This window comes from Arachis ipaensis, chromosome B05, assembly GCF_000816755.2.
Source record: "Arachis ipaensis cultivar K30076 chromosome B05, Araip1.1, whole genome shotgun sequence".
Classification (NCBI taxonomy): domain Eukaryota; kingdom Viridiplantae; phylum Streptophyta; class Magnoliopsida; order Fabales; family Fabaceae; genus Arachis; species Arachis ipaensis.
The window spans coordinates 144,755,209-144,769,827 of NC_029789.2; the positions used below are offsets into that span (position 1 = coordinate 144,755,209).

Sequence of the window (14,619 nt, forward strand, 5' to 3'; positions counted from 1 at the left end):
AAGGTTTATTAAATTTGTTTAATTGAAATTAAAAAGAACAAATTTTTTATTTAAATTAAATAATTATATAATTTATCGATATATATAAATTGTAAAATAATTATTTAAATAAGTAATATACTACATTTTGAGTGTTGTGACTTAATTTCTATTTTGATTATATGTCGGATACTAAGACTTAAGTTAAATCATATTTTATACACATTTCGAGTGTTTAGTATTTGTTTTTCGACTTACAACATATACCAGATATGTCCAGAATACGTCAGATTCTTCCCGTATTATAGCTTGAAATCTTAGTATTATTGGACTCATAATATCCAAGATGTAGTATGTTATTTACTTAGATAAGTATTCTATAATTTATGTATATCGATAAATTATATAATTATTTAAAATTTAAATAAAAAATCCCTAAAAAGAAACCATTTTATCATGTTTTGAAAGCCATGAAAATTTATTTAACATTTTAAAACAAATAAACATGGTTGATTTAATTAATTTATAAACCATTTTGTTAGTTCAATTTTCAGCACGAAGAATAGTACTACTTATGTAAGGTCATATTTTTAACATAAAAATGCTTTCAAGTTGAACAAATTATTTTTAATAAGGATAAACCTATAAATTTTTACTAGAAAATACCTTCATAAACTTTATAGAAAAATAAAATTCTACACTATTTTATTTTGTAAAATATAATAATTTTGATTTCTTTCTTAAAAAAATAATGCTAACAAAATATGTATCATTAATTTCATATTAAAAAAATTAGGAGGCAAAACAATATTTGATAAATATTTAATCATATATTATCAGATTAACTAATTTTTTAAGATGTTATTTAAAAAGTTCAGATTACATAATTCTGAAAAAACGACTTCTTAACACTTTTTTACAGTATTGTCTCAAAATTAAACTCACACTTCATTTTACATTTTCACCTGCATATCTTGAAGTTGAACTGCATTTGCATGGTGTGTGCTCAACACACAGCAAGCGAGTTTCTCTTTAAGTTTGAACTGTAACGCAGTCCATTCAATACGATGTCGTTTCACTCAAAACCACTCAACAAAACCCTCTTTTATTCCCTCTTTACCCTCCGTCGATTCACCGCCACCGCCAAGCAATTTCCCGCTGACCCAACCTCCACCTCTTACGACGAACTCACCAATGCTGCTGGAAGCTCCGGCGACTTCCATGCTCTCCGCGACGCCCTCAACAAGCGCATCCAAGACAACTGCTTCAACACAAAGTCCACCTTCGACTTCGTCACCGACAAAACCTTCTCCTCTTCCCTCATCAACCACCTCCTTCAAACCCTATCCACCCTCAACCGCGGCGTCACGCGCAAGAACGCGTTCGATTCCCTCATCACGCGCCTCTGCAAGCTCCAGCGCGTCGATGACGCGCTCCACGTCATCAAATATATGGCACGTACCGACGCCGGGGGCTGCCGCCCCAGTGCGACCACCTTCTACCCCGTCCTGAACATCCTAACGCGCCAGAAAGCCATAGACCACGCGCGGCTCGTGGTGGATTTCATGTCCACGCTTGGCGTGAATCTGGATCTGACGGGACACAACTACTTCCTCGTTGCACACTGCTACGCTGGAGACGTGGCTGCCGCCGCCGGAGTTTTGAAGAAGATGGAGGAAGATGGGATTGGTGCGGATGCGCGTACGTTCGACGCGCTTGTGTTGGGCGCGTGTAAGGTTAAGAAGGTGGATGGTGCTATGATGCTAGTGAGAAGGATGGTGGATGATGGAGTTCCTATTTTGTATTCAACACACATGTTTGTGATTAGGGGTTTGTTGCAGATGAAATGCTATGAACAAGCTTTGAGGTATGTGAAGGGTTTTGGTGGAAAAGATCAAGCTTTGGATGCTGAACTTTTTGGGTATTTGGCTAGCCAGCTTGTAGGGTTGAAGAGGATTAAGGAGGCAGTGATTGTTTTGGAGGAAATGGACCAAAGGGGTTTGCCCATGGGTCACAAATTGAGAATCTTTTATGAGAAGAATGCTGGAAATGAAGATAAAGGGGAGAAGAAGAAGGAGAAGAAGAGGAGTGGTTGATGGGGTTGAAATTTTCAGAGTGAATGTGAACGTGTTGGTAATTACTACAATTTTTTTTATATTTTGAAAATGAGGGGCTAATAGTTTGTTTAGTGCAAATGTGCAATGATTGTTTTTTAGTGAGAATTCATATTTTTGAGAGTTCAACATTGGGGAGGGAATTTTGAAACATGACAATCAAACAATTTATTAGGAAATACTTGCATGCTAGTATTAGTATTTAGTACTTGTAGTTGTAGGAGAAATCATAGGATATAAACTGATGTAGTGATGTTATGGTTAAAGTTGAGAGAAAAAAAAAATTGAAAATTTTGTCTCTGCAATAGTTTGGATTGCATATCAATTCATGTTAGTAGTAGATAGAATAACTGAATCTAGACTTCTAGGGTGAAATGGGTTAACATGAGTAGAATTATGGGTATAAGGAAAATTTTGCTGTGTTCGTTATAGTTTTACCAATATGCTGCTTTTGACTTGAAATTGAAACTTGAAAGTATTAGCTCGCTAATTACAAACTACTTTTGTATGTCGTGAAAATTCCTCCATTTTCTTAGTTTTAAGTAAGTGTTTGTGATGATATGTGGCAGGTTAAGGAAGTTTATTGTGTAAATTAAGAGTTTCGTTTTATTTTGGATTAACTATTGTTCTTACTATTTACTGATTTAAAGATGATGTGAATTAACCAAAACAAAAGAAGAAAAAGAATGACAAGATAATTCCTCTTTGTAACTCTCTGTTGGTTCTGTCTTTGATTTTTATGCTCCTTGTTTTGCTTTAACTTGTAGCAGGTTAGACAATGCTTTAGTATAGCATTTGCATATTATGAGCTTTGAATGTCAAAGTGCTTAGCAACATGGATCAAGTTTAGAAATGCTGATGAGGTTTTCTGTTTTAGCTATAATTCTAGGAATTATTTGCAAGAAAATTTTCTGCTTATTTTATGGTAATTGCTATAGATTTTCAGTCTTTTATGTGTGGATTAGATAAGTTGTTAGGTTTTATTACCATGGTTATAGAAATCACATGCTATAAATATAGAGTTCAACCCTAAAATGGTTTTTGAAATTGGTGTCGTGCACTAAAATTGTCCTTGAGATTTCAATTGTACCAATTACATCCTTGAGATTGACAAAAATGTACCACGTTAGTCTCTGACCCATTTTTCGTTAACGACGTGATGACATAGCTTGATGACGTGGGCTGTTAGTGACACGTGTCACTCCATGATTTGGCCACGTGTAATGGTATGATGATACCTGTGACACGTGGCATGCTGATGTGGATGGTTGTGTCACGTGTCACAGTGCTATTTGGCCACGTGTCTGTTTGTGCCACATATCGTAACAGTATTCGTTCACGTGTCATCCATTATGTCCTCACTGTAAGTGCACCAAATTAGTCACTCACTTTGTATTAAGTGACTCATTTTAGTCCTTAAAATTGAACGTCGTGTAACAAACTAGTCCCTTCACTAGTTTTTTTCTCATTTTTTTAAAAATTTAAAATTTTCAATATCTTGGATGTACTAATTTCAATTCTATTTTTTTACATATGGTTTAAATATAAGTGATTTTATAAAAATTTTTAAGATTTTAGTTTTAATTATATAATTTTTTTATTATAATTTAACAAGAAATCAATAATTAAAATACACATTTTTTTCTGTTCTTATGAAATGCACGTTTTTGTTGTGTGTAAATGGGCTAGATTGAAGGCACTTCAAGCACCCTCACTACCATCTCCGACTTCTTCAATCTAGACGAAAGAGCTCCGAGGTCGGAGCTAGTAGTGGGAGTGCTTGAAATATCTTCACATCAACTCCAAAATAGTAGTTAGGAGTACCCGCAAGAGAAAAAAATATTTTATAAAAACACTTGTATTTAAATAACATGTAAAAAAATAGAATTGAAATTAATGGATTCAAAGATATTGAGAATTTTGAATTTATAGAAAAAAAAAAGAGAAAAAACTAGTGAAGGGATTAGTTTTGTGCACGAAATTCAATTTCAGGAACTAAAATGAGTCACTTAACGCAAATTGAGAAACTAATTTGGTGCATTTACAATGATGACATAATGGATGACACGTACACGAATACTGTTGTGACATTTGGCACAAATAGACACGTGGCCAAATAGCACTGTGACATGTGGCATAATCATCCACATCAGCATACCACATGTCATTGGTCAACACATCATCATACCATTACACGTGGCTAAATCATGGAGTGACACGTATCACTAACAACTCACGTCATTATGTTGTTAATGAAAAATGGTTTAGGGACTAATGAGTGCATTTTTGTCAATCTCAATAACGTAATTTGGTGCAATTAGAATTTTAGGGACGATTTTAGTATACGATACCAATTTCAATGACCATTTTAGAGTTTAACTCGTATACATATGCTTAGAATTTAAGAATATGTTAATATATCTACTAATATATATGGTAGCAACCCTTTTTAAAAGTTTATTTTTACGTATATTCTCAAAAATTAAAGATCATATTATTTATTTGCTATTTTTATCTTTTTAAGAATACAAAACCAAAAAATAAAAAATTTATTGGTTCAAAAAAGCATAAAAAAAAAAACTCAATAGTTTCATGTATTTTATGTCTAATTCCAAAGTAAGAGTGAATGGTATAATGAAAAAAAAATTTAAAATAACTAATAAAAAAGAAATACGAAATACATATGATATAATTTGATTTGTTGTTTAAAAATATTTATCCAAATAAAAAAATACATAGGAAAAATTAGTAATCTATGTCTAAGTTTTATTTTATAACATCAAAAAAAGAATTAATTCAACTGATTACGAAATCATTAATACATGAATATATCAAACAATAAAGGATGAAAAAAGGTTCCTATGTTTTTATTTACTTATTAAAAAACCATTACAAACATTGTTTCATGTTTTTAAATGTTTTAGATGTGTCTTCACTATTTTAATCTTTTAATAATATTTTTGTCAATACTTAAGTTTATTTATGGTGCTTTCTGGAGGTTTACTTTATTCAAAATATTAGAATATTTTAAAATGATCATAAATTGCCTATAAATTAAATTTTTACTTTATATAATGCTTTAATTCTTTAAGATCTATAACATTAGATAGTTTTCGTTTGAAAATGTTTATACTTGTGGGATATGAGTAATTTTGTAGTATATTTTTTATTTTGCATTTAGATGAATAAAAAATTTAAATATAAGAAAAAGTTTTTTTCTATTTTATACTTTATTCTTTTCTATCGGTTTAAGAGTTTTTTTTTTTGTTTGATAATATCTCTTATTATCATTTTTCAAAGCACTATTTGTCATTAATAATCAATTATAAAAGAATTATAAATGGATAATTTATCTTGTTGTTTGATTTTGTTTTATTACAACGAAGGAGATATAATTATTTCAAATTTTGTTTCCTAAAATTATCAATGCAAGCATAATAAAGAACTTAATATACTCAAATCTCAATAAAGAACAATGACAAACACATAAAAGATAAAACATAAGCATCATCATATACTTGGGATTTTGGTCATTTTTCGGCTTTTTCCGAAATCGACCCCTCTGGTCCATTGAGTTGGTTTAGCGATCATGGCCCAAACAATACATATTTATTGGATGATAACAAGTATGCTAATAACAAAATAGGCCACCCTCAACCAAACTATTCCCCTTATCCGGCCCATCCTTGACAGCCCAATCCTCTACAACTCAAATACCTTATTCACACCATTACTTTTACAAGCTGGCTCAAGACCATTAGCCGACACGCAACTCAAAATTCTGAAAAACCAGAGACACGTGTCTCCAGCACACTCTTCTGCACAGAATCTTACACGTGGATTCTTTTGTCTCCCATTAGTAGGTGTAAGGATATACATGGCCCGATGTAACTCGAATATCCGTAAAAATGTTATTGCGGTACTGAAAATATACACATTCATATGTCTGATCAACGTTCTGTCAGGTTTTCACTCAAGAAGACGATCTAGTATAGAGAAGTACTAAGAAAGTTAAAACGCAAGGAAAAGTGAATCTTAATCACCCACCTGATTGCAAGGAAATTGTACCAGTTGAGGAGAGGAACACACCAATCCAAAAATGTTTATATAAGGAATTTCTGCTGACCGGTTCTGGATTGGAAGGCAACCATGAGTTCTCGTCCATTATGGACGATGATAAACCCAATTCGGAGGACAAGTGGTATAAAGATGATGAGAATGGGGTGAATGGTGGAAAACCATTTAACCCATGTCCTACGATTCCAGTGTCAAAAGAGAAATTTGAAGAGTGGTGCAAACTATAAAAAAATGTTCTTATGGTCAAAGTCTTGGGGAAGCGTGTGACTTTTGTTTTTATGGAGCAGCACCTTCAAAGAGACTGGGAAGGTAAAGGTAAGATTCATGTCATTGATATGAATCGTGACTATTTTTTGGTTCATTTTTCAGATGAGGAGGACTACACTCATGCGCTTATGGAAGGGCCCTGGATGGTTGTTGGGCACTATCTTATTGTTCAGAAATAGAGACCGTTTTTCTTGTCAGGACCTACAGAAGCTAGGAAAATCGCTGCCTGGATTCGCATCCCGAATTTTCCTATTGAACTTTATAATCACCGATTTCTTTGGAAGGTAGGCTCGACCATTGGTCATATGCTCAAAATCGATCGAACCACGTCTATCCACTCGAGGGGAAAATTTGCCCGTATATGCGTGGAGATCGACCTGGCAAAACAACTTGTCCCACGTATCTCGGTGTTTGGATGTGAGCTACATCTTGAATATGAAGGTCTGTATCAAATTTACTTTTCCTGTGGCAGATATGGACATAGATCAGAGCAGTGCTCGGAAAACCTTTCAACTAATGGAAATCCTATGGACGGTGTCGGCGCCGGAAGCAATCCCCCGGTGGACAGTACGGCTGAACATGGTGATGACCAAAATAGAAAGTTTGGGGATCCACGAAATCAGCACAATAACGAAATTCATGGCAACGGTCAAAATAACCCTGACTTTGGGCCTTGGATGATGGTCAAAAGATACTCTAATAAAAAGAAGATCCAAATAGGACAGAAAGAATCCCATGGCAATCAAAGGCAGATTACTAAAAATAACGATGAAAAGGACGAGTCTCCAAGAAGGAAAGATTCTGATGGATTTCGATTCACGGTCTTGCATGAGGAAAATTCGGAGGACGCCCAGGGAAGCTTGGAACGTGGCGAGAATGTCCAAAAGGAAATAGAAGTTGACGTGCTGCAACAAACCCAAGCCCAAAATAGAATGGACAAGACCCCGGTCCAAAAAAGGCCTAACCTTAAAGGGCTGGAAACATAACTGAAAGCTATCGAAGGGAAAGATACTGATCCTGAACTCGAAAGCATGGAACTTGTGGTCAGGGATTATATGAAGAGGATGGAGCGAGAGAAATGGGAAGCCTTCAATTCTTCAAAGAATGCCCGTATGAGTTTGGATCACCACGTCGTCCGAGAAAATATGCTGTTCAATTTTGAGACAAATCACTATTCAACCGGTGATCGTTCAGGGATTGGTGATCCCCGAAGCAACCAAGTGAAGAAATCAGATGTGTTTACGATAGAGGCTGGTAGCAGGGACAGTAAGGAGGAAGCGTCCTCCAAGGGCCGTATAGGTCCGGAACAAGGGGCTTCTGCCCGCAAGTAATCCTGGCCGTTGATGGCTCCTATTCCTTTACATCTCTAATAATGAATATCATCAGTTGGAATTGTAAGGGTGCTGCCAGTAAAGCCTTCCCGTCAATTATTCGGGACCTGCGACAGGAGTATAAGGCTAATTTCTTCATTCTGTTAGAAACTCATGTTAGTGGAACTCGAGGCAAACAGATTCGAGACAAGATGGGGTTTGATAAATCTTGTGTTGTGGATGCTATAGGTCACTCTGGAGGTATATGGTGTCTCTGGGACTCCTCTGTTTGGAGCATTGATGTGGTGGAACAGGATAGGCAATACATCCACCTTAAAGTTTCTGGTAAGAACTCAATCCCCTGGCTCCTCACTGCTGTTTATGGTAGCCCCCAAAAGTTGACCAGAAGAGCCATGTGGAATTCTATTGAAACGTATGCCAGAAACGTTAATCTTCCCTGGTGCCTGGTTGGGGATTTTAATGCTATGCTGCATAACAATGAAAAGCGTAGTGGGTCAACCAACAATAACCAAAGTGCCTGTAGGGAGTTTCAAGAATGTGTTTCGACTCGCGGCCTGGTTGATTTGGGTTACTCAGGTTGGCCTTTCACTTGGAAGAGAGGGAACCTTGCGGAGAGATTGGACAGGGGGCTAAGCAACCTGGAGTGGCAAATTGCCTTCCCTGAGGCATATGTAAAACACCTTTCTATGTTCAACTCAGATCATTCGCCTATCTGTTTGCAACTTTCTAATGCTGTCACACAGAACAGAAGGAGAAGGCCTTTTCGCTTTCTTGCAGCCTGGATTACCCATCCGGACTTTGGAAATTTCGGTGATGCCGCATGGAATGTCAAGAACTCTTAGGACAAGGGAATCGTAGACTTCAAAAACAAAATCAAGGAGTGGAATAGCTCAGTCTTTGGTAATATCTTTAAACGGAAAAACAGAATCCTTCGAAGGCTCTAAGGTATTACAAATAGGTTGGGATACTTTCATAACTACTACTTGGAAAAATTGCAAAAAGAGCTGTGGTTAGAATATGAAAACATTCTTATTCAGGAGGAGATCTTATGGTTCCAAAAAGCTAGAACCAAATGGATCGAGTTTGGGGACCGTACTACCAAATTCTTCCATGGCTCTACTATGATTAGAAGACGGAGAAACAAGATTACCTCAATGCAAAATGACAACGGGGACTGGATAACAGATAAGACTGCTCTGGAGGATATGGCTACCACCTTCTTTCGGAATCTCTACTCTGACAGCCCTGCTTATACCCCTTTCATTCTAAAAAATAACTTCCCAGCTCTGAGTAGCTCCGACTACAATACCCTAGCCCAAAATGTGACAAATGAGGAAGTAAGAGATGCTATTTTTGGTATGGGCAGTTGGAAGGCTCCTGGCAGAGATGGGCTTCAAGCTATCTTCTACCAGAGTCAGTGGAACAAAGTCGGCACTGATGTTTGTGATCTGACCAAGAATTTTTTCGAAGACCCGAGCAAGATCAAAGAGATTAATGAGACACTAATCACTCTCATCCCGAAAGTGGAACCTGTCTCGCACTTAAAACAGCTGAGGCCCATAAGCCTCTGTAGTGTTTCCTACAAGGTGGTTACTAAAATTCTCGCAAACAGGTTAAGAAAAGTGATGGACAAATTAGTTATGCCTAATCAGTGTAGTTTTGTCCCCGGTAGGCAAAGCTCATATAACATCATCATCACCTAAGAGGTCATCCACTCTATGAGGCAGAAGAAAGGAAAGAAAGGATGGATGGCTATCAAGATTGATTGGAAAAAGCGTATGACAGATTAAAGTGGTGCTTTATCAAGGAGACCCTTGCAGATATTGGGCTTCCCCAAAATCTTGTGAACCTTATTCTCTCCTGTATCTCGACTCCCAGGATGAGGGTCCTGTGGAATGGGGAGGAACTGGAAGAATTTACACCTTCCAAAGGTATTAGACAGGGGGACCCCATCTCCCCATACATCTTTGTGCTTTGTATTGAGCGGCTCTCGTAACTCATTAGTGTTGCAGTGGATTATGATTTTTGGAAACCAATTCGACTCAAGAAGGACGGTCCCACAATTTCGCACCTGTGCTTCGCAGACGATATTATTTTGTTTGCAGAGGCTAATATGGATCAAGCGAATGTCATCAATAAGTGTCTCGAGGCCTTTTGTAGTAGCTCGGGTCAAAGAATCAGTAGAGAGAAAACTAGGGTCTTCTTCTCTAAAAATGTGGGCCACACAGTGCGAGCAGAGTTGAGTAATGCTTTGCAGTTTGCCAGAATGGATGATTTGGGCAAATACATAGGCATTCCTATTCTGCATTCAAAAGTCTCCAAACATACATTTGAGGGCATCATCAACAAGCTTCATGCCAGGCTCAATACTTGGAAAGCTTCTTCTCTGTCCCTTGCGGGAAGAGTGACCTTGGTGAAATCTGTCCTCTCATCTATGCCTTTATATAATATGCAATATGCTGTTTTACCTTCTGCTACTTGTAATACTATTGACCATATCTGCAGGAACTTCCTCTGGGGGAATACAGAACAAGTAAAGAAAATCCATCTTCTTAGTTGGAAGAGAGTCTGTGAACCTAAAAGTTGTGGGGGCCTGGGTATTAGACATGCAAGCCAAATGAATCAGGCCTTCATGATGAAGGCGGGATGGGGACTGATTGAAAAAAAAGGAGGCTCTTTGGGCTAGAGTACTCAGATCAAAGTATGACAGCGGCATGGATATCATACCCAAAGTGGAAAGGAGGCAGAACAGTTCAAATCTTTGGAAGGGCATCTTCTCCTCCTGGGAGAATGTCAAACTGCATCTGGAGAGTTGGGGACGGTTCCCTAATTCGTTTCTGGGAACACTACTGGATCCCGGGTGTAGGCAGCTTAAGTGCGACTACAAACCAGGTTAGTAACAATGCCAACTCCTCAGATATGCTAATAGACTTCCTTGATGTTTCAGGGCAGTGGGATGTTAGGAAGGTCCAAGAGATTTTGCCGGAGGATATTGTCAAGAGGATAGTAACCATCTCCTCGCCGTCTCCATGGAAGGAAGCTGATTACATAGCCTGGGGACCCTCCTCAGATGGTCAATTCAGCATTAAAATAGCGTATCAAAACCACAGGGACACCCAAGTCACTCCCAACAAGAACTTTCAGTTAGTTTGGATGTGGCAGGGCCCTAAGCGTGTGAGAACTTTTCTCTGGCCGGTGACACACAATGCAATCCTCACTAATGTGGAAAAAAGTTGCAGACACTTAACCACGGACGATGCTTGTCCCCAATGCAGACAAAATGAAGAATCAATCCTCCATTTTCTTAGGGACTGTTTCTATGCTAGAAGCGTGTGGCGAAGGTTTATCCCATCTAATGGCATCAATTCTTTCTTTAACACTAGCCTCCATGATTGGCTAGCTCTAAACCTTACCACGAATAACTATTGGTCTTGCCTCTTTGGAGTTGCAATCTCGTCATTATGGTTTTTTAGGAACAAACTTGTATTCAATGGAGAGATTGTCAATGCTGCTAGTGTTAGCTACCAAATCCGAGCACGAGCCAAGGAATTCTTAAAGGTGGTGAATAGCAACCTGAGTCCGAAAAACAATCAAGCTACTAGCGGGTGTCTTGTTAGCTGGTCGAGACCGAATGGAGATTGTATCAAGTTAAATGTTGACGGGTCCTGGTATGCTCATAGAAGTAACGCTGCTTGTGGGGGAGTATTCAGAGACTCTGCTGAGAGATACCTAAAAGGCTTCTCGGGAAATCTAGGCAATTGCTCGATTATGCACGCGGAGCTATGGGCGATCATTCATGGGCTGACTATTGCTACCACAAATGGTTACCAAAATCTGGTGGTTGAGTCTGACTCAGCGGCTGCTATTAATTTCATCAAGGATGGAAGTTCCCCAGGCCATTACTGTGCCCTGCTGATTCAGGACATCCGAATTCTAGCTGCACGCCTTCAACAAGTCTCGTGGATGCATGTCTTGCGTGAAGCAAATATGGTGGCTGATCAAAAGCCAAGAAGGGACAAGAACTCCCCCTTGGACTGCACATTTTTGATAGCACCCCTCCAGATATCAACTATGCCTTGCGATGTGACTGTATAGGGACCCTTAGACTTAGGGGAACTTAATTCCTTTTCTTCTCTGTTTGTTTTCCTTTCCCTTTGCTGGGGTGTTTGAACCCCCCTTAGATCACCCAAAAAAAAACTCGAATATCCGTCTTGGACTTGAATATTTTAGGTGTTAATTTAGTGTGATTTTACTAAGTTTATAATCGAGTAAAAATTTAAAAAATAGACCCGGTTATTATTTTAAATTGTGTCTGAAAAAAAAAACTCGAATATCCGTCTTGGACCTGAATATTTTAGGTGTTAATTTAGTGTGATTTTATTGAGTTTATAATCGAGTAAAAATTTAAAAAATAGACCCGGTTATTATTTTAAATTGTGTCCGAGTCAAGATGATTCCGATTTTATCCGACCTATGTGCACCTTAAAGAAACTAAAAAAATATATATGTTTTAAATTAATTCCAATATTATGTTATATTAATTATAAGCTTATTATTTTATTTTTAGTCATATTTATTGAATTAAAAAATAGATAAAAGAAGCATCAAATTAGAATTTATAGACAAATTTAAGTTCAAATATAGATATCAACTTCTCAATAACAAATTTCTTCTTTAATGGCCTAGCTTTCACCTGATTTAGACTCGATATAATTGTGGACCAAGAATATTTAAGTTTCATCAAGTCTAAGATCGAGTTAGAATCTAAAGAATAAACCCAATATATATTTAGATTCGGATATATATTAGGACAAACCCAATTTTATTTGGCCCATGTCCAGCCCTACCCATTAGGGGTGTAGCGTTGCAAGTTATGATGCACGAACACTGACACGGACACAGGGTACGACATGACACGGGATATGCCAACATTCGAATTTTAAAATCTTATAAGACACAGGGACACGTATACATATAAAATATAAAGTATTTTTTGGATAAATCGTAATCAAATTTTGATTTTTTATTGATATTAAAATATAAATTAATTTTTTAAATTATTTTTAATGTCTTATTTTAATTATTAGGGGTGTGCATAGCCCAGCCTGGCCCGAAGACCCAGCCCGATCCCGAACATTTTAGGGGCTATTTTGGTATGATTTCATCGAGTTTAGGGTCGGGTAAGGGTCTCAAAAAATAGACCCAATCATTATTTCGGGTCGGGTCCGGGCCATGGCTCGGGTCACCCGAACTCGGCCCGGTCATTATACACAATTAATATTTTGTGTTATTAGTGATGGATGATGGTTATTTTTATGTGGAATTTAAGTATTGTAAACCTTAATATTTTGTATTATTAGTTATTATAAGACTATAAGTTAATGTTTTATATTTAAAATGCATAAGATTTTAGACTAATGCATAATATTGTGTTATTTGTATTGATTTAAATATTTGGTGTTATTAGACAATATTAGTATTGATTATGGTTATGCTTTAATTTTAGAGAAGAGTTGGTTCTTGTTATATTTTCTAAGTGAATTTTACCATGTCAAATAATGGTTGGAGTCTTGAAAATTTGGATATTTTCACATGCTAACTTATAAGAAGGTATCAAGGTAATGTAATGTTAACGGCTCGGTTTTCACCCGATTTTTACCCGGTATAATCGTGGCCCGAAAGTGTATAGGTTTCATCGGGTCTAGAGTCGGGTTCGGGTCTAATAAATAGGCCCGATATATATTTCGGGCCGGGTATGGGTCACATCAAACCCGATTTCACCGACCCATGCACACTCCTATTAATTATATCAAATATTTAAAATATTTTTTGTTTTAATAAATAATAATATATACTATATCTAAATTCATTTCAAAAATATATATTAAGAATAAGATTGGACACGCTAATACGTAATGGTACTTAAGTGTGTCCAAGTATGTCCGAATTTTTTTATCAAGACAAGATTAGACACAGTAAACATACATGTCGAACGAGTGTCGATGAATATTGTGTTTGAAATATATTTAATATGCGAACACAATAGCTCAACAAAATATCCGTATTTCATAAGTTGCAAGCATGATGATGTATCCTGTAGCTTGGCTCATCGGCTTTGTGTTGGAGTGAGCCTTAGTTCTGTGATGGAGTTAACAGGAGATGGGATTAAGGTTTTACCCGGACGCATTTTATGGGCCTTCACACTAGCCTTAAATGAATAGGGCCAACATAACTTTCAAAGATTAAAAAGAACGCAGTTGAGGTCTAGCTCAACTGGTTAAACCATATGCCTTTTAATATGCTGCATTTGGGTTTAAATCTTGGTGAGTGTATCAAGTGTTGAATATGAATTTTTAAGTGTTGTGTGGGTGAGTGTGTAGTACATTCGGATTTAAATCTTAGTGAGTGCATCAAGTGTTGAATATGAACTCTTAAGTGTTTTGTGGGTGAGTGTGTTGTGATACCTAAGATTGGAGGTTGTCCAATCCACTTGACCCAAAAAAAAAAAATTAAAAAGAACAAGCTTAAACTTGTACATGTAGTTAATAATAGGAACACTGTCTGTCTAAAAAAAATAATGGAACACCGAAAAATAACTTTTTATTGTTGTGAAATAAAAGATATATATAATAGAGATGTACAAATAGAAGACTCTAGTATTAAAATAATTAGCCCAATAATAATTTATATATATATAATAATATTATATGTTGTAATGTAACCTGACCAAGGAAAAAAGAGTACAGTCTCCCCCTCTTGCCGACATCACTTAATGTCTCGAAATCGGCGCATCCCAATCTCATGTACCAATCTTTCAAAGGAGGATTTTGGGAGTGACTTTGTGAATAAAT

General features: G+C 36.8%; 1 protein-coding gene across 1 annotated transcript; it reads left to right on the plus strand.

Annotated features, from left to right (window-relative positions):
* On the plus strand, positions 1,047-2,075 carry LOC107641467 (pentatricopeptide repeat-containing protein At2g40240, mitochondrial). The gene has a single exon (XM_016344957.1). It carries the CDS (start codon positions 1,047-1,049, stop codon positions 2,073-2,075), a length of 1,029 nt encoding a protein of 342 aa, XP_016200443.1.

What these genes read in the sequence shown, in the direction of transcription:
- LOC107641467 (XM_016344957.1), top strand. Translation starts at nt 1,047, where the DNA reads ATGTCGTTTCACTCAAAACCACTCAACAAAACCCTCTTTTATTCCCTC.